This window comes from Brachycentrus maculatus, unplaced genomic scaffold (genome assembly GCF_059751285.1).
Source record: "Brachycentrus maculatus isolate JH-2025_06_01 unplaced genomic scaffold, ASM5975128v1 h1tg000242l, whole genome shotgun sequence".
NCBI classification, from domain to species: Eukaryota; Metazoa; Arthropoda; class Insecta; order Trichoptera; family Brachycentridae; genus Brachycentrus; species Brachycentrus maculatus.
The window spans coordinates 122,341-140,441 of NW_028280993.1; the positions used below are offsets into that span (position 1 = coordinate 122,341).

At 40.9% G+C, this 18,101-nt stretch overlaps 2 protein-coding genes across 5 annotated transcripts; one reads left to right on the forward strand and one right to left on the reverse strand.

The window, feature by feature from the left end:
- Nucleotides 1–1,137: 1,137 nt before the first annotated feature.
- Nucleotides 1,138–14,223, reverse strand: Pits (Protein interacting with Ttk69 and Sin3A). 4 transcript variants are annotated; one of them, XM_088265087.1, is made up of 5 exons: nucleotides 13,471–14,223; nucleotides 5,595–5,828; nucleotides 3,736–3,812; nucleotides 3,520–3,666; nucleotides 1,138–2,366 (listed from the first exon to the last, which is right to left on the reverse strand). In XM_088265087.1, the coding sequence occupies exons 1-5, from the start codon at nucleotides 14,057–14,059 to the stop codon at nucleotides 2,241–2,243; spliced, it is 1,173 nt and encodes a 390-aa protein (XP_088121213.1). In that variant the 5' UTR covers nucleotides 14,060–14,223; the 3' UTR covers nucleotides 1,138–2,240. The 4 variants fall into 4 exon arrangements, with proteins under 4 accessions (XP_088121213.1, XP_088121212.1, XP_088121211.1 ...); XM_088265086.1 differs by having other exon boundaries at nucleotides 3,736–3,827; XM_088265085.1 differs by having other exon boundaries at nucleotides 3,520–3,812.
- Nucleotide 14,224: 1 nt separating this feature from the next.
- On the forward strand, nucleotides 14,225–17,597 carry LOC148306385 (uncharacterized). The gene is made up of 2 exons (XM_088265092.1): nucleotides 14,225–16,575; nucleotides 16,835–17,597. The coding sequence occupies exons 1-2, from the start codon at nucleotides 16,240–16,242 to the stop codon at nucleotides 17,306–17,308; spliced, it is 810 nt and encodes a 269-aa protein (XP_088121218.1). The 5' UTR covers nucleotides 14,225–16,239; the 3' UTR covers nucleotides 17,309–17,597.
- Nucleotides 17,598–18,101: the final 504 nt, after the last annotated feature.

Genomic DNA, 18,101 nt, shown 5'->3' on the forward strand with positions numbered 1-18,101 from the left:
TTAGGCTTAAAATAAGCCTCAGTTTTGGCGATTACCTCTTCATCAGTGCTGTATCTCGGTGTCTTTTTTGAGGTCTGCAACCAGGAAAGTCACCAGGGGCCAGATCTGGAAAACACAGTGGATGGGGAAGCAATTTGTAGCTTAGTTCAAGCAATTTTGCCATCATTTTCATTGATTTGTGACACAGTGATTGTCTTGATGTAACAGCACTTTTTTCTTCTTCAAATGGAGACTTTTCATGATTTCATCCTTCAGATGCTCCAACAACGGTATGTCTGGCCCTTTTCATGGTAATTGATGAATATAATATCATTCGCATCCCAGAATACTAATGCCGTACCCTTGCCAGCCGACTGTTGCGCCTTTCCACTCTTTGGTTAATCGCGCGCAGTTCACTCGGCCGACTGTCGATTGGACTCGAGTGTACTGGAGTGTACAGTAGTACTGGAGCCATGTTTCATCCATTGTAATATATCGACAGGAGAATTTGTCTTTATTACGGTTGAATATCGCTAAACATTGTTCGAATCATCAACACGTCGTTGCTTTCGATGGCTTGTGAGCATGTGCAGCACCCACTTTGCACACAGCTTTTGCATTTCCAAATATTCATGCACGTTATGTCCAACAAATTCCTTTGATATCTGTAGTCTCATCAACAGTTGATTTTCCTAGTGCAGAGTCCAAACAATGTTCAAGTTGCGCCCATAATAAGGGGGTTACATATCACACGGCTTGGGCTCATCTATCTGGAACCACTAAATACCCCCCTCCCGTCGTAGTTTGGAATTTCAGCTTAAAGTACTAAACAACGGATGTCCTTCAAGTGTTTTTATTACATCTCTGATCCGATTTTTTTTTTCCATAAATCCTTTTTTTTTTCACATTCAAAATTTCACAAGGTTTTTTTTTTCAGACAAAAGGGATTTGAGTTTTTTTCTGAATCAGCGATTTCTAAAGCTGCTTTTGTTATTTTGTCCACAAAAAGGAAAAATTACCCTTGAAATATCGCTACACATCAGTTTGTATGTGGAAAATATATATATTTTTTCTTTGAGTCAATTTTTGACTAGTGCATTTTTACTGTATGGGAGTTAGAAGTAGGAATAAGGGAAAAGGGAAAAGAAGAATATCAGATACAATACAATCACATTTATTCATAAACATTAATACTTAGTACTATGTAGTTTAAAAGCAGATATCCATTGTGAGTTAATAATTTATCCAAAATGTTATTTTGTTTTTCAAAACAAAGGACACTGGAAAAAGAACACCGGATACTCACCGAAATATACATATGTCGTTAACGCAGTTTCAAATATTTACAATAAAGATTAAACATTCCGGAGAAAGTTGGATTTATTAACAACCCAATAACAAGCGAACAGGTCCCGGAATGGAACCCGTTCATTTAAAACAAAGGCATTCCATAAAATGAACATACTAAATGTAGACATTACAATGTAATAATGTTCCTCTTTACATACCAGCGAGTTTTAGAGTTCCTATATACGCCGCAGCGAGTGGGCTTGCGGACTATTACATTTCAAATGACTAGGTTAAGTTTGTCAGCGACAGCTCGCCGACAGCGACAAGTATAACAAATTTATTCATTAAAAATCAACAACGAAACAACGCGCCCGGATACAGTTTACTTCTCCTTGATTGTCAATATAATACGAGATAAGTCGAACGGTGTCGTTACCCATCTTCCTCGAGCCGAGTCGCTACTGTAGACTGCGTCCTATGCCGCAACTTATACTCAAATTTGTACAAGTCATTCTCAATATGATCAAATAAAATACTAAAACCTATTTACAAATATTTACAACATCGAGGCATTCCCGATCCGAGGAGTAGTACGAATGGAACCTTCAAAATCAGATCAAACACGACCGAATGTCGCCATGTCCAAACGGAAGATAAAGTCGTAATGTATACTACAAATAAAGACATACGGTCGTCCCGACAGACACAAGGACCGACCGATCCTCGGGAGGCGCTCGCTCCGACGCCGGACAGACCGAGTGCCGCTACCGCCGCGCCACAGAGAGCCAAATTATACAGTTACACGCTTATTATTATACAAGGACACGAGCGCGCATCTAACATCTCCGCCCGGGGGCGCCCGCCGGGGGCACCTCGCGACGAGACACGGGCCCCCTTCCTTCGAGGGGCCGGGGGGCCAGGGGGCCGGGGCCGGGAGGCCGACAGGGACACAGGACGCTACGCCGGCAGCCCTAGGTGTCGCGCTCTTTCTTGGGCTTGAACTCCTCCCCCAGGATGGTGGCGATCTCCCCCTGCATGAAGGCCCACGGCACGATGGAGTTGGCCAGCGGACACTTCTCTCCGCTCGGGCAGTACACCTGAAATAATTAACACAATCTCATTATACCGTTAGATGTTTACAGGCCTTTGCGCAGATTGCATAACCCGATGGTTGCCGGAGACGAGATATCTCGGAAGCAATAAAAACATGCGTGTGTGACTCAGTGTAACAACGCTATCTGATGATAAAAATTTTAAACGATAAACTTCAAGAATAAAACTCTACCAATCGATGGGGGATATAATATTCGGTAGGTAAATTAAAATTCCGCCTTCTGTCCGCCTCCGTAGTGTAACGGTCAGCACGCTCGGCTACCGTTCTGGAGGTGATTTTTTCACTCTAATATTCATTCAATATTACCCTGGACTGATTGGCACCTAAAGCGGAGGGCTGATCACCTTTCCTTCGTGTGTTAACGATCAAGATAACACCGCGTTTACATAATGCAGTGCCCTATGCACCATTGGGGTGCGGATAAGGGTTTGAAGAAGAAGAAGAAATTAAAATTTAATAAACATAACAGAAACAAAAAAAATTTAGAGAATTTTTATTTTTACAAAAAATATTTGGTCTGATAAGCACTGTGGCGTAATTTATTTGCAACTATGAAAACGTTTAAAGTACATATGTGGGTCGCAATTATTTTCATCAACCCAGACCCTAATTAGTACGCTAATTACGATTGTATACTAATCACAAGTAACAGCAAACCCAACTCTAATCCCAACAATGTTTTTTGGCATCTCTCGCGCTCTACCAAAAGCAAATAGAACGCTCGTAAGTGTCTCCCGCTCTCTACCAACATTATGTTAATGATGCTTTTAAGCGTTTCCCGCAAACAATGTGTTGGTGATCTATTAGTTTTCATTAATCGCTATCACCAGATCCCAAATTTGAGATAGTCATGTTCACAAATACAGAATGACCCATTTACAATCTTACTGATTCACAGGTTTGAGTATTTGACCAAAAACAAGATTTTTCATGGAAAAAATAAGGTTTCAAGAGCAATATCTCTCGATGCCCTTTTGTTTTTTCTGTTGGTGATAGGATTTGTGATGAAAATTCTCCCCCCTTGCCAGGGGGATTTGTCTGACAAAAGGTCCTGTGTAAGTGAATGGATCACTCGGGTAATACAGATTCACCGGGGTATCTGAATTGGCGGAATTCAGGAATGTAGGAATGCTCACCTCGGTTCCCGCCTGCCTCTTGATGCTGTCGCGGCTGCAGGGGAAGCAGAACTTGTGATGCGGCTGCGAGGGGCACTGCACGAAGTGGGTGTCCTCGAGGCGCTCCTGGCACAGCGTGCACTTGAGCGTGGGCGCGGCGGGCGCGGGCGGCGCGGCGGGTGCGGGCTCCGCATCCGCGCTCACCGCGCCCGGCGTGCCGCCCGCGCCCTCCGAGGACGTCACCGACGTGGTGGACGACACGTGCCGCGAGCCCGACGAGCGCCGCCCGCTCGACGCGCCCGACACAAAGTGCTCTGCAATGGGAGGTGCTGCTGACCTTATTAACCCGATCTTTCCGACACATCTCTCCGTATAATGCGCGCCATCACGCACAAAACTAATATTAAACCACACGAGAGTAAAGAATCTCAGTAGCCAAATGCGCTAACTACTACACTATCGAGGGACTAACTACATAGTGAAGATGACTTTACTTCTTGACTTCGTTCTTTGAATTTTTGATGACTCGGACATTTTGAAACTGGGTGTCGAATTGTACGAGTCAGAAAGTTAAAATTACCAACAACATAAAAAGTATTTTACCCGGTAGAAGTGGAATTAAAGTTATCTTTCTTACTTACTCTAATTGGAGGTTGGATAGTTCACAACATACTATTCAACCTCCAGTTGAGACGCATACCGAGTGCAAGATGTTATGGTGCTATACTATATTAACAAAATACGTCGACTTTTGCCACCAAACATGGCGTTATTGAAAAATGGCTACTTTCCAGTAGACTCATACCGAGCGCAATGTAACTTGGTAAAGCAGTGTGCTATTCATTAGATGGAATGAAGTGTGGCAACATATTAATGCGTACGAGTTCCTAGCAAAATTATAGCGCTTCAAATGTAGCGTTAATCCTGTAAAGTAGCCAAAAGGCTGGCGACTCTTTGACTGACTAACATTGGACAAGAATTATTTTTACTGAATTTAACCCGAAAGAAATACTATTATTGACTGAAATAGCTTGCGCATTGAAATATGGAATAAAATAACAACCGTGTAATTTTTTCCACATGAATTGTATTGAAATCACACATTGCCATGACCATAACACAATTATTGCCACACATTTTCACTGCTGGCAATTAATGTAGTAGAATGAACCAGTGGTTGAAAGGTGATTGCAAGTGCAAATTATCCACTTCTTTAAATAACCTTTTACAAGTTTCAAACACAAATAACTACACGAGTAGTACAAATTAACTCAAAAAAATACAATCAAATTTATTAAAGTATAATACACAGGTGTTTATCGGACGAGATTGGTTGAAAAAAGAGATCATCAAGGGCTTTCCTTGATTCTCCACCGATTGAACACTCAGTACAACATAAATCTCATAAACAACGAAAAAACCCAGAGAATAATTATTAATACTATGTACATTTATAAATAGTACCTAGTATTAGCAAGGGTTGGTTATCCATCAAAAATTGTGATGTACCGTAAGCGCTATGTTTGAAAGTGAGAGAGATGCAAATAAAAATATTGGTTTTGAAGTGATTTAAGTTAAATAGCATCATCAAAGCTCGAATGAATAATTTATGTTGTATTTTAAAAGCATCATTAATTTAGCAGTGTGATAATATAACACTCCTCATCCTTCATCGTTCACTTCGTACAATACCCCTCAAAAACGTTCACAAATGCCGGGATCGGAATAACCATTTCCTTGACAGGTCAACTATTGTCTGAAGTTGACCCGATGTGGGCACGGTTATTCCGAAACTGGTAGTCGTAAAGTAGAGTATTTGAATGATATTACAGAAAGAGAATGACGAATGATAAGGAGAGGGTAATTTACTATCTACACGGTTACAACTTACTCGCAATCCGTAATTAAATAAAATAATTTAGTTCTCGAGAAAAAAATCGCTTAAAATGATAAACACTACGTCATAAATGAGATGCGGGGTGGAAATATCACATTGGTTTCAAAGGACGGTGATCCTGTTGAGAATTGTTAGGCGTTAATTGTCCTCTGGGTAGTTGGAAGAAAAAAAAACATAAAAATAAATACCTATAATTTACCTGATGAGTTGGGGGAGTGCTGGCTGGAGCGGCTGGCGGAGCGCTGCGGCGCGGCGCCCGGCGGGGAGGCGGAGGGCGCGCTGCGCGGGGAGCCCGGGGGCAGCGTGTCCGCCACGGACATGAGCGCCGCCATGGGCGAGGGGCCGCCCGCGCTCGCGCCCCCCGCGCCTGCCGCCCCCGCCGCGCCCGGCGGCGAGGACGACTGCCCGTTCAGGGTCACGGAGCTCTGGTAACCTGGAGGGAATAAATTCCTCGTTAGTATAATACGCAAGTATATTCACCCGGTACTTTGGTTTCTAGAATGATTCCTACACTCGCATTTGACTGATTTACCTCGGATTAGCGATATATAACTGCGACACGTCTCGTATAGCAACACCTAATGATAATTCCACGCATCTCGAGACGTGCGTGTCTCGACGGACAGACCGAGGAATTGTAACAGGAAACACGCATAACGGTGTGTTATCTTCCACTCGGGCTATTTCTGGTTGTCACAGGCTGGTGTGTAATGGCCTCCGTCGCACATGTCACGTCGTGACAAGGAACTATTGCAACAATGTAATCTAAATGTGACTGACGAGCAAAAAACCGCAAAGAAGTGTCATTAGAAATAAATAGTAATATGATTAGAATCTCATTTGATATTTGTTTTTGCATATTGAAATAACCAAACAGATGAAGTAGAGAGTTACCGAGTTAGAGAGAGTCTGAGAAAGATGCTTTTGAGAGCTTTAAAGGGCTTTATTTTACATGGTTAGCTTTTGTGCCTACATGTACTCTGTGGAAACAGGAATTGCTCCATAATAGGTCCAAAAAGATAATGTTTTTTTACTGGTAAATCACAATGTAACTCTTTTTTCAGTTGGTTTACACCACTATGTTTCTCATTCCTCCCGTCAGATGTCTTGCGGTTCAATTTTCCAGTGCCATTCCAGAGGGTAACAGTTTTATGCTAAATGTTGTCAAAACGCTGTGTTTACTTCCCGCATACCGCCCTCATTCGTTTAAATCAATAGCGCTCGGCACCCATGCGCCACAACAACACGTGCTAAAAACTATCAACTTACTTTCAGAAAAATTACAGCCTAATCCTAGATTGATAACAAGTGACATTACAAGTGATGTTGACTGTTTTTTACTAAATTTAAAAGTAATTGCTAAAAATACTTCATAGTAGTAATAGCCAAAACACTATCGTGACCTTGTGTCGGGTTGTGGCCCCGTGGTTGGTGTCGCGGACTCTTAAGTCAGAGTTTCTCGGTTCGAACACATTCTACCACAATTTGATACCTATTTCTAATAATGAGCCGCTTAGGCTCACAGAAATAGTATGAAATTGAAATATTTGTGTAAATAGTAAAAACACAAATATTTCTCTTTAAAAAAAAAATATTTAGGGTTCATAATATACGGAAGTTGTAAATACAATAAAGCGACCTTTAATCATCAGGTGAGAATTAAATAAAATAAAAAACAACCTTTGTATGATTTTTTATTTATTTAAATATTTCCAGGAAAACAGAAGATATCAAGTACTAGCCTAATTTTATTGACATTCACTAAATTAAAATAAGCGGCTTTATTTTAATATTATTTACGATCAATGTTAGATAAGGATGACACTCGCATTATCTAAGAAGTATATGGAGGCTCGCAACTGACTTTATTTATTTTGGTATAAACAATTCTACATAATTTAAACCAAACACCATTATCTTATTAGTCATGTTCCTATATTCATGTTATTGACCTCTAATGCGCAAGCATTTTTTACTTAGTCATGTGGATGAATAAACGTATTGAAGACTTCCATCTTATTAGTATAAAACAGTATGGCGAAGTGATATTTCACCCGTCGGAGAGCTGATATTACTCAACAAAAAGTTGATGGAAGCCGCCAATAACTAGGTTATATTAAGGTATCATATTTATATTGGTTTAAGCCACCCTATCCTATTTACCATTTATTTTATTATTTTAGATGTCAGTTTGATTTTCATTTTGTACATTTTTAAACATTCTCGGGTTAACCAGAAAATCAATTACCCGTCAAATTGATCTACTCTCCATCCCGGCAAATTGAGGATTTTGTATTAAATATGCGAGTAAATATTTCAATTGCAATTATTCAAGTGGGATATACAAACAACTAATTGAAAGTAAAAGGCCTATGAAAAAAAAAAATTCAAAAGACTGTTGTAAGATTACGAAATACACAAAACAAAAATAAAACACAACTGGAAAGAAGAGTTGTATAATTAAATTTATGTATACACAGTTTTACGTACGAAGTATTTAAATGAACACCATTTTATTAGAGAATATCAGATTTACTCCGACGAGCTCTAAGTATAAAATACAATAATCATTTACAAACTGAAAATCCTATATTTAACCACAGATGAATGGCTGAAATTATATTTATGGGTAGCTACTACGTACGACGCGGCTGACGGATGACGTCATACATACGAGAAATTAGTCTAATGATGTCACGGTGTCTACAAGTGTAAGTGGGGCTATCACATTAAAACAATATTTCAACGTCACCATCCGAGGAATAATGATACTAACTCAAAGTAAATACAAAATTGGCTTATAAATACGGTAGGCTCCCATTTATCTAGTGTCGACGGTTCCAAATTAACGGGGTAGGTAGTAGTTAAAAATAATATTCTGTGCTGGTAGATATTGGTAGACTTTTTAAAATAAATAATTTAATATCAACTACATACTTTGTTTTTCAAGACGTTTTAACGAATGAGCGCTAACCTTTTGGTAAGATATTTTGGCGTTAGAATCGACATCTTGGTGAGGCTTAAGCAATTCGACAAAGTTCTAACCGGTGACGTTATTACTAGTGTGTATTTGGAGAATTCCAATATAATATTTGGAATTGACAGGAATTTAGCAATTAGAATGTTCGAAAATCGCAGAAAGCGGTAACATCGCCGATAACAGTTATAGTCAATGTAAAAATAATAATTATTACGATATTGTCACTAGTTTATAGGCGTAAATAGATAATAACGTTTTCACTAGATTTGAAAGTCTACATCTTTTAATATAGAATTGAAAACAAAAATATAGAACTGTCAAAAAAGCCGCGAAAAGTTCTATGTTTTAAACACCAGCCGCTAGATGTCGCTAGTTGCACGTTTTGAACAGGCCGTGGATTGCGTAGTAGCGCTAGTGTAGTAGTGAGCCGAGACGTCGTAGGTACAATAAAAACCCAAGTGTATTGACACGCTCCGTGACGTCACAGACGAGTCACAAACACTTGCACACAGCCCTAGTGACTGCACGCACGCGGGCGCTACACCAACACACGCAAGGGCAGACGCGGCGGAATTCTTGCCGGTTGGGAGCACGCACGTCTAGCGGCACGCACACTAGCGCGGCCAGTCACGCACGGGGACGGGGACGGTGACGCATGCGCTCGCCGCTACACGCCACACGCACACATACACACGCACAGTATGCGTTCAATTCCAGAGGAATTGGGTTGCGCCGGCAAAATCGATATTTTATCCTACTTCAGCTGATGCCTATTGGATTTATTCGCACAAAAAACTATTTATACGGAATAGATCAACATATATATTTTTAATAACTCATCCCTTTGATATTAATTTGACTTGAATTATATTTATTAAAAAAATACTTCCACATTGCAATTTTTCATTCAGATTAGGTGGTTTATAGGCCCCTGATTATGGTCAATATTTTAGGAGGAATTAATAATTAATACAGACATCACTACTATTTCCTTTTTTATAAACGCTACCTATCACATTATATCACATTTATATTTAAAATTATGTTTAAATACTTATTAGTAAATACTTTAACATATTGTAGTGAGTGGTAAGTGCACGGTTTCAGTATTTTTAACAGAAATAATGAAACCTAATATTCTCCACAATGTATTGTTTATTTTAACAGAAATAATTTACGAATCGCTGTCAAGTATAGACAAATAATAGATGTTTATTTTAATACAAAAGTACTGTAATGCAAAAATGTTTTGACAGTTCTAAATTACTTCAAGCAATCACGCGCCGTGTGTTCATAATAATGTCTGCAATTATATTAATGCAGTATCATAAAATCAAAATGATTTGCCTTTAAAAAAATCCGAAAGAGACAAGTCGAACAGAAAATTATGTAATTTAGTTATCAAACGTGTAACACTTGTAAAGAAATCACTAGAAATGTTTCGTGTGTTATCATTAGATAAGTCTTCCCTAGTCCGACATGGTCCGGGCTGCCTACATCGCGAGACATCCAGTGGTCGTGTGATCCACCGAGGCCAGTGATGTCACGACGACCTTTTACTTGCGATAGGTGTAAAGTGGTTGCGAAAGAGAACGGAATATGAGTACTAACACTGGTGATGTGAGCGTGTCATGGCTATCGAACGCAGTGTCCGGCATACCGGCATGCATCCCTGTAGTAGTGACGATAGCAACCGGTTTTGCGTTTCTTCGGATTAATGTACAAACACAGCGCTACGAACCGTGAAGAAGACCTATGAATGAGTTAGCACCAACCAGTATTCGATTATTGTTCTGGGTAAACGGCACGCAATGTGACCCCCGTCTTCAAAACTTACTTCGTAAAGTACAAAAAGCGAGCAACCTGACAGAAAGGAAATGAATAAATAATTCTAAGGTAAATTGTGAAGTACATCCAAGGAAAGGTGGCTAGGACAGTGCGCTGAAATCAGTTAGAGATCCTGGCAAAAGGAAATCGAATGTAGTCGTAATACCATCTCTCAGGCGAATATGTGGTAAAACGACATGACACATGTGTTACGAGACTGAGTCCGTCACTTTTAATAATAATAAATAAATACATATAAAACAGGCATCTATAAGGTGATAAATTATTGTAAAATAGATTTCCAATGCGAATGTTAGACGAAAAACCGAGGAAAGCTCAGAAGATCTGCAATTATCGAGTACAGTTACAGAAAAAAATATATTTTAACTTATATATAGTAAAGTTATCTACATGTACGGGTACGGTGCGAAGAGGGCAGAACTGTAATTTAAACACTTTATTCAGTCCGTTTGACCATTGCAGTATCTTTCAACTGACCGAAATAACCGTTAGTAGGATTAAATGGGATAATCATAAAATGGGCACGAGAAACCGCAGATTCCAGCTACACGTCTGCGAGGCCTACCATAACGGAGTTTGCATTATAATAGGTGTACACATGGCTCCGTCCTATCGATCCGCCGGCCCGTCCCTAGAGCGCGGCGCCTCGCCTACTCTCCGCCCGAATAATCGCAACATCGCGAAACGTCGTCACAGCTGTGTGCTGTGCGCTGTGTTGCCGGATCCGCAGCCTGCACGCTTACACGGTGGAACGTGACAATACATTTTGTCACATTGTAATTATAATGACCTATATCGGCAATATATAATTTGGAGGTATCAACCGCTCGGTGTTGGTGCAGAGATCTCAGAAAAAATCTAAATAACTAAATAACGTGTTTTGGCGTTTTTTGTCGTTTTCTTAAGTACATTGTTTTTTTTTGTATGTATAAATTGTACATTGTAATTGTCATTATTAGTAACAAAAACCCCTTTTTGAAGATAACGTTTCCATATTCTATTTTCAAGTAGCTGGGGGTTATTATCTACGATTATATTCTTCCTTTATCCGCCTAACAGTGCGAAGGGGAAAATTGATTCTAGCCTCATGTTTGTAATCATTAAGGTTTGTAATCCGAAGTTCCAACGTATTCAGGTTGGTCCCAACCAGCCACATAAGGGAGTCGAAGACGCGCAGGGCGATTTGCAGTGCACTATCACTACAATATGACGTACTTCATCCGCAACTATGAAATCCGGTGAAAACTTGCAACGCGTCGCACGGTTCGTTAATCTTCTACTATTTATGCGTGTGTTTGTACACAGCCACTATGCACCGTATACTTATCCGAGCTAGCAATGTAGAATGTGTGCACGTCGGGGTGATAAGGATTCTTATTGCGTCGCGCAACACTCTTATCGTGTTTATTCACACGCGATATTACTCTATTTATTGTAGTTTTATTTTTATATCCCGGACTCGGAACAGTCTCGCAGCAGAAATAACGTCGGCTAACGATGTTTCCGTGAACACCGAATATTAAGTTAGCATAATCCACGAATAATCACTTTCAGGCAAAACACTCGGGTTCAAGAAGAATCCTTTCATTTTCGAAAGAGGCGTTCGATTGAGATGACCTCGAATTTCGGGACTTCGTGGTAATAAGCAACAAACCAATAAAAAAATGGCACTTGGCTGTTCGATTTTTAGACGTTCATGCTGAAACTACGCGAATTGGATAGGTACTTGTTCTACGTACGGCCTTTCAATCGATTGCACTGTCAGTTCGTTAGCAGTTGTGCTGTGACAGTTTCCACGTGTCTAAATGAAACAAACAAAAAAGGTCCCTGTTGTATATCTACAGACGAGTTTGAAATGAGGAACTATAACTTAAAGTATTCTGTAGCGATTATTTTCGTCATTTCATTCGACCATTTTATAATAACATTTAGATAACAATTTTATCTAGTTTTACACACTCTTTATAAAGCTTAAATTAAGTTTTAATTATATGTATATTTTTTAAACAATATTCTCAATAAAACAAATTCTCTCGCGAATTCGGTAGTAAAACTGTGGCGTTTTGATTAAAACAAACAAACATTGTTTTTAACCACTATTACTACAGTGAGTGTCTCGATGCGTTCACTATAAGGAACAAATGAGGATGCTGTCATTTTCATTAAAGGCTGATATTTTTAATCGTCCATTGTTATTACTAATTTATATAAAAAACGCGCAGTTAAATTAATATAATTTCCGATAGTTGGGCAAATAACGAGTTCACAAACAGAGTAACATGAAAAAATTGTAGTTAAATTATGAAGAAAAGATTTTTTTGAGATTCGTCAAACCAAAAAACAGTAGAAAAAAATCTTGGTTTTCGTTTATTTCGGAGCAACGACCGGACTTTATTTTTCAAGGCGGATTATTAATTTACCTCAGAACTTATCGATTCAAAGTGTTACACAGAATGAGTCAAAGTTTATTTTTCAATAAATTGTAACTGTTGCGTTACTGCAGTTAATGTTTATAATTTTTTTATTAAGTTATTTATCGTACTAGAAAAATTTACTCACACGATTGAAATATCGACCACATTTCGGTAGTGTTAAGGCAAAGGGGTATATCTGTCTCAGACCAAATTTTACAGGAGAGCAAAAACAAACTTGCGAAATTAAATAACTCATTTGTTTTATGTATACATCTCAATAAAACAAAATAAGTATTGCAACTACAGCATTATCCTTTTGCCAGATTATGGAATACACTATTTTAGACATTTTGTGGAACAAACATAGAAAATGAAAAATTGACAGATACACCCCTTTGCCTTTACACTTTCCTCTGGATCTGTTGTATTAATAGCAAATTTATTATAATTTCATAACGGTAACGTCATTGTAGATGACGAGAGCATATTTGTTTCTGAATTTACAGGCAATATTTGTTTATGAAATAGAGAGATAATTTACTTCATAAAGCATCGGTCTCGTCATTTATTATAATAATATTTTGTCAGTATAATGCAAATTCATTACTTAAAACAACTGAATTTAATCCTTCTTTCGTGAAAAAGTACTAATTGTCTACGACTTCAAATAACACTTCTAAGGATCATGTTGTTAAAACGGTTCATACAAGAGAAAGTTTATTTATTACCTAGTCAAGTCCGTATTTATTTATATTGCCACCTTTTCCGAGAAATATGTATGCGGTATGCGTGTAACGGGATATATATTGTATTTTATGGCGGGCGGCACTCACCGTTGGGCTTGAAGGCCGTGGCCGTGTCGAAGGAGGGCGCGCGCACGGGGTGCTTCTCCTGCTTGAAGGCGCGCTCCTGCGCGAAGGGCGCCGCCAGCGAGACGGCGGGCAGCGACTCGCCGCGCGTGAGCGGCGGCCGCGCGTGCTCCTCGGCCAGGCGCTTGGCGCCGGGCGGCTCGTGGTGCTCGTCCTCGCGCTCGTCCGGCGCGCCGCGCTTCAGGCCGAGCGGCACGGGCGGGCGGTGGTGCAGCGCGTGGCCGCGCGCGCCGTACTCGGCCAGCGCCTGCGAGCGCGCGTGGTGCAGCGGCAGGCCGAGCTGGTGGTGCGCGGGCGGCTGCCCGTTCTGGTGCGCGCCCTCCAGCCGGTGCGCCTTGGCCAGCGCGCCCGGCCGGCCCTCCTGGAAGCCGTGCGCGCGCTTCATCTGGCGCGCGCCCTCCAGCACCACCTCGATGCGGTCCGCGCCCTCGTAGTTCACGCAGCCGCGGCACACGGCCTCCGAGAAGTCGTGCAGCATGGCCCACGGCATGCGCGGCAGGTCGCACAGGTAGCAGTGCTGCCGCTTGGCCTGCTGGATCTGCATCACCGACATGGCGGAATTCGTCTTTGTATCGATCACTCGGTTAAACTTCCTAGCAATCACTCACTCGGCTACATATTCAACCGGACTAAACTCGTACTCGTCACTCCGGATTCTACTGGCGCGCGAATACTGTCTGCGAACAACCTCTCTCCGCGAACGATCCCGAGCGACTGAGCGAGGTGGCGAGGCGGCCGCGGAGAGTCGGCCGGCCCGGCGAGGGGAGGCGAGGGGGGGCTCGGGTGGCCATCATTGATCGCGTGACGTCACCCGACCGAGGAGCTCGACTACTCGTTCCCGAAGGTATAACCTTGCGGAGACGTTCGATAATATTTAAATACATTTATTTAGTTTAAATCGACGACAACATTAGCGCGAGAAGTTCGCGCGGTTAGTAATAGAATAAGTGTACAAATGATGAGCGAGTTTTGATTTTCGCTAATTACTACCGATCAGTCGCGTGTCGTCGGAAATAATATTTCCGTAAAAGAATATTGTTATTCGGGGTAATAGACGTCTTATCAAAGTTGTCACCGAGTGGATGCACGACGTCACAGCACGTCAGGCGAAGCACGTAGAGTGGAATGCTCGCCGCTGCGCGCGCACCGCTCCCCGATCCATAGCTCCTCTCGCAGTCGGAATGGAACGATCCGCCTAAATTTTACCGTTAATGTTACTTGGCCCGAATACCTCTCCGCTGTGTGAGTGGCTGGCGCCGGCGGTGTGGGTGAGTTCGTACTCTCCAACACACGCGTCACTATACGTAGTATACGAGCGTTACCACATTCGAATTGTTTACAAAAAGCGAAGACGAGGCGGGCGTCGGGCGGGTGGCCGAGTCCACTAAACGAGCGGAGACAGCGCCGCGCTCGGGGCGAGCCACTCGAGCCCGGCCCGGCCCGGCACGACAACATAAACACGGTCCGCGAAACAATTGCGCATTATTTATGAAGCTTCTATTCCGAGGGCGGAGCATGGCGGATGTAGAGCGAAGAACAGCTGCGATACTTATTCCGACGCTATGTCGGAGTACTATTATTACCAATACGCGACCGCAACACGCGTAATGGAAGTAATTAGGCGCGCAGGTACTAGGTACTAGGTACGAGGAAAGTGGATTCAGTCGGCGCTTATTACGAGCATGCGATAGTATAAGAAAATTACTACCTACTCTAGACTTACCGGAGAATGGATTATTAGAATATGGGTACTCTACGTTCAATATCACGAGGTGGGTGTGATCTAGGAACATAACCGAGACCTACGACACTGTAAAACTAGTAGCGAACTGGCGAATTAAGGACAATATTATCCATCAACTTTAAATTTATATTAATTTATCATTATAAACAAATATCATCGACAAATTTCATAATAATTATACATAGGCAGCGAAGGAAATACTTAGCTTCTGGTCATGCTGATAACTGATATTATGGCTGAACTAAGTCGATATAGAATTAGAAATGACCATTTTTTCTGAATCTGAAAAAATCATCAGAACACATTTCCTTACACAAACCACTCGCAGGATATCGGAAGGACGCAAGTTCAAATCCGAGAATAAGTACTTATTTTTCAAGTTATCATTATAACTGAAAATGTATAAAAAACAAAAAACAGTGAAATCGAATATTACCCATTGGCATTCTAGAAAAGTTGTCTGTAATGAATATTGTTTTCATATATTAGATTATAATTTCAGATAAAGAAGGTATATAAAATATCTTAATTATGTAGGTATACAATTATTTAAAAAATACATTTCAGATAGATTGATGTAATTTCAGCGTTTGCACGTAAACATTACCAATAAATTGTCTGAAAACTTTTATTTATATGTCTGAATAGTAAAATATTTTTTTGAATGGATAGGATTAAAGAGTTATTTTTTTATAAAATTATTTCAACGAGATGTTTACTATAGCGATCGGAGGAAAACTTGCTTTTAGATTCGGTCAAATAACATCGACAGCAAAACGAACACTCTGTCCAAATGGCGAATGTTATTAATATCCCGAACCACCAGTCCGAACAGCATTCGGAAGCCCAGTGTAGGGACTTCAGAAAACTTTTACTCGGTCTGTTCGGTTACTCCCGGAACCATTCGGCTATCGTTCTCGCTCAGCGGGTTGGACGAACACGACGCCACGCTCGGGTCGCTTAGTGCTTAGTGACGCGTCCGTTCGACGATGGAGTGGACGCCCGAGCAGACGGTTCGGCTCATTCGCTCGCTGAAACGGCACGAGATCTTGTGGAACTCTCGCTCCAAGTGCTACCGCGACCGGAAGAAGAAGGCCATGGCGTGGGGCGCGCTGCAGGCGGAGGTGGGCGCGCCGGTGGACGTCTGCAAGCGGCGCGTGGAGTCCCTGCTGGCCTCCTGCAGGAGGGAGAGGAACAAAATCTCCAAAAGCAAGTCGACGGACGAGCCCGAGTTTGTGTACGAACCCAAGTGGATCTACTGGAAGGAATTCAGATTCTTGCGCGGCATGCCGGATGAAGATGAAAACCCACTCGTCGATAACATGGTGAAAACAAATCTATTTATTATATAAATGATAACCTCTTATTATAGCATAAAACTATGGTGGTAATGCTTCTATACTTTAAAATTATCACTTTTGAGCGAATTTTAATAACGCGTCTAATATGGATAATTTTAATTACCGACAAAACGACTTTTAGTTTAATCAGCGCCTTTATAAGATTAATTAAAAAAAATAGTCCGTATAATTTTTTCGAAATTATCATTATTGTTATCGAGTAATTCAATCAAAATTGTTTCAGGATCTAGCACAGCCCGCAGCGCCGCAATGGGCACCTTCAGCTAGAAGACCTCCGAGAAAACGACGAAAAATTAAAGACCTACCCAAACCGGAAGAAACCCAGTGGAGAACCCAGAAACCTCAAAGGGACGGCGATGAACACGACGCTTTCGGCATCACTGTGGCTGCCAAGCTGCGCAAAATGGAAGAAAACCAGAGGTTATTTGCCGAAAATATAATCAACCAGACACTGTACAAAGGAATGCTGTTTCAACTAACACCGCAAACGGAAACGGATGTGTTCAACCACCACAGAATGGTTCCTCATCAACAAGAACAACAGCACCAACAGGCGGACCAGTGGCAAACACACTCTTTCACGGGGTTAACTGGGTATACCACGAAGAACAACACATTACCAGTAGTGGTGCAACATCAACCGAGACAAGAAACCCCGGAGGAATTCAAGCAAAGTTTACTTTCCAACAACATTTAATAATTACAGGTGTCTCAACTTGAGATGGATAAAAGAATATGGAAGTCTACGCATCCCAGGGCTAACGACCCGGCATTTTGCTGGCTCGAGTGTTCACTTTATACACTTGTGTAACGTTCACCATTTTGCCCATTTTTGGAACGTATATAGTATGTTTCGGATCCTTTTCACATATGGGTAGCATTTCAATAGATTTGGAAGTTTTCTTCACCTGACGATCTCCAGTTCTATGCTGTGCTAGTTCCATCAGTTCTAAGTATTATAAATGTGGCTTATTTCAAATAACCTTTTATAATAAATTGTATATAAATAATAAAATATAATGATTTAAAAAAAAAATCATTGCAATTTGTTTCTTGTCCAATTTCTTGCTTATATATTCTAGAAGAGATGTTCAGGATTCAACTGACTGATCTTATTAACATTATTAAATTGCTAGATTGCATCACAGAGCATGATTGGAATACTCGCCATATAAGATAAAGAATAAAGTCATGGGGTCATTCTATAAAAACAAATTTGAAAACGGTACAAAATCTGCAATAATCAAAGATATAATACAAAATAGATATATTACCATATCAAGTCACTTCCAGTTTCCAGTTCCAGTGCATGGAATATTGCAGATGGATAGTATGGATATCATAGTTGAGCAGCAAATTAGTAAAAAGTATAAAAATTCTCTAGTCCCAACTATATCATGGTTTCACTCGCTTCACTCATAACGAAGTGTTGATGTTCCTAAAAGTAAACAATAAATATGGAAGATGAACACTCCAATACATAATTCCTT

Excerpts from the sequence above, each read along its gene's own strand:
- LOC148306385 (XM_088265092.1), top strand. The coding sequence starts at position 16,240 with ATGGAGTGGACGCCCGAGCAGACGGTTCGGCTCATTCGCTCGCTGAAA. Across the intron at positions 16,576-16,834 it reads ACCCACTCGTCGATAACATG|GATCTAGCACAGCCCGCAGC; the intron begins GTGAAAACAAAT and ends AAATTGTTTCAG.
- Pits (XM_088265084.1), bottom strand. The coding sequence starts at position 14,059 with ATGTCGGTGATGCAGATCCAGCAGGCCAAGCGGCAGCACTGCTACCTG. Across the intron at positions 5,829-13,470 it reads CACGGCCTTCAAGCCCAACG|GTTACCAGAGCTCCGTGACC; the intron begins GTGAGTGCCGCC and ends TATTCCCTCCAG. Across the intron at positions 3,828-5,594 it reads GCACTCCCCCAACTCATCAG|CACCTCCCATTGCAGAGCAC; the intron begins GTAAATTATAGG and ends TAAGGTCAGCAG.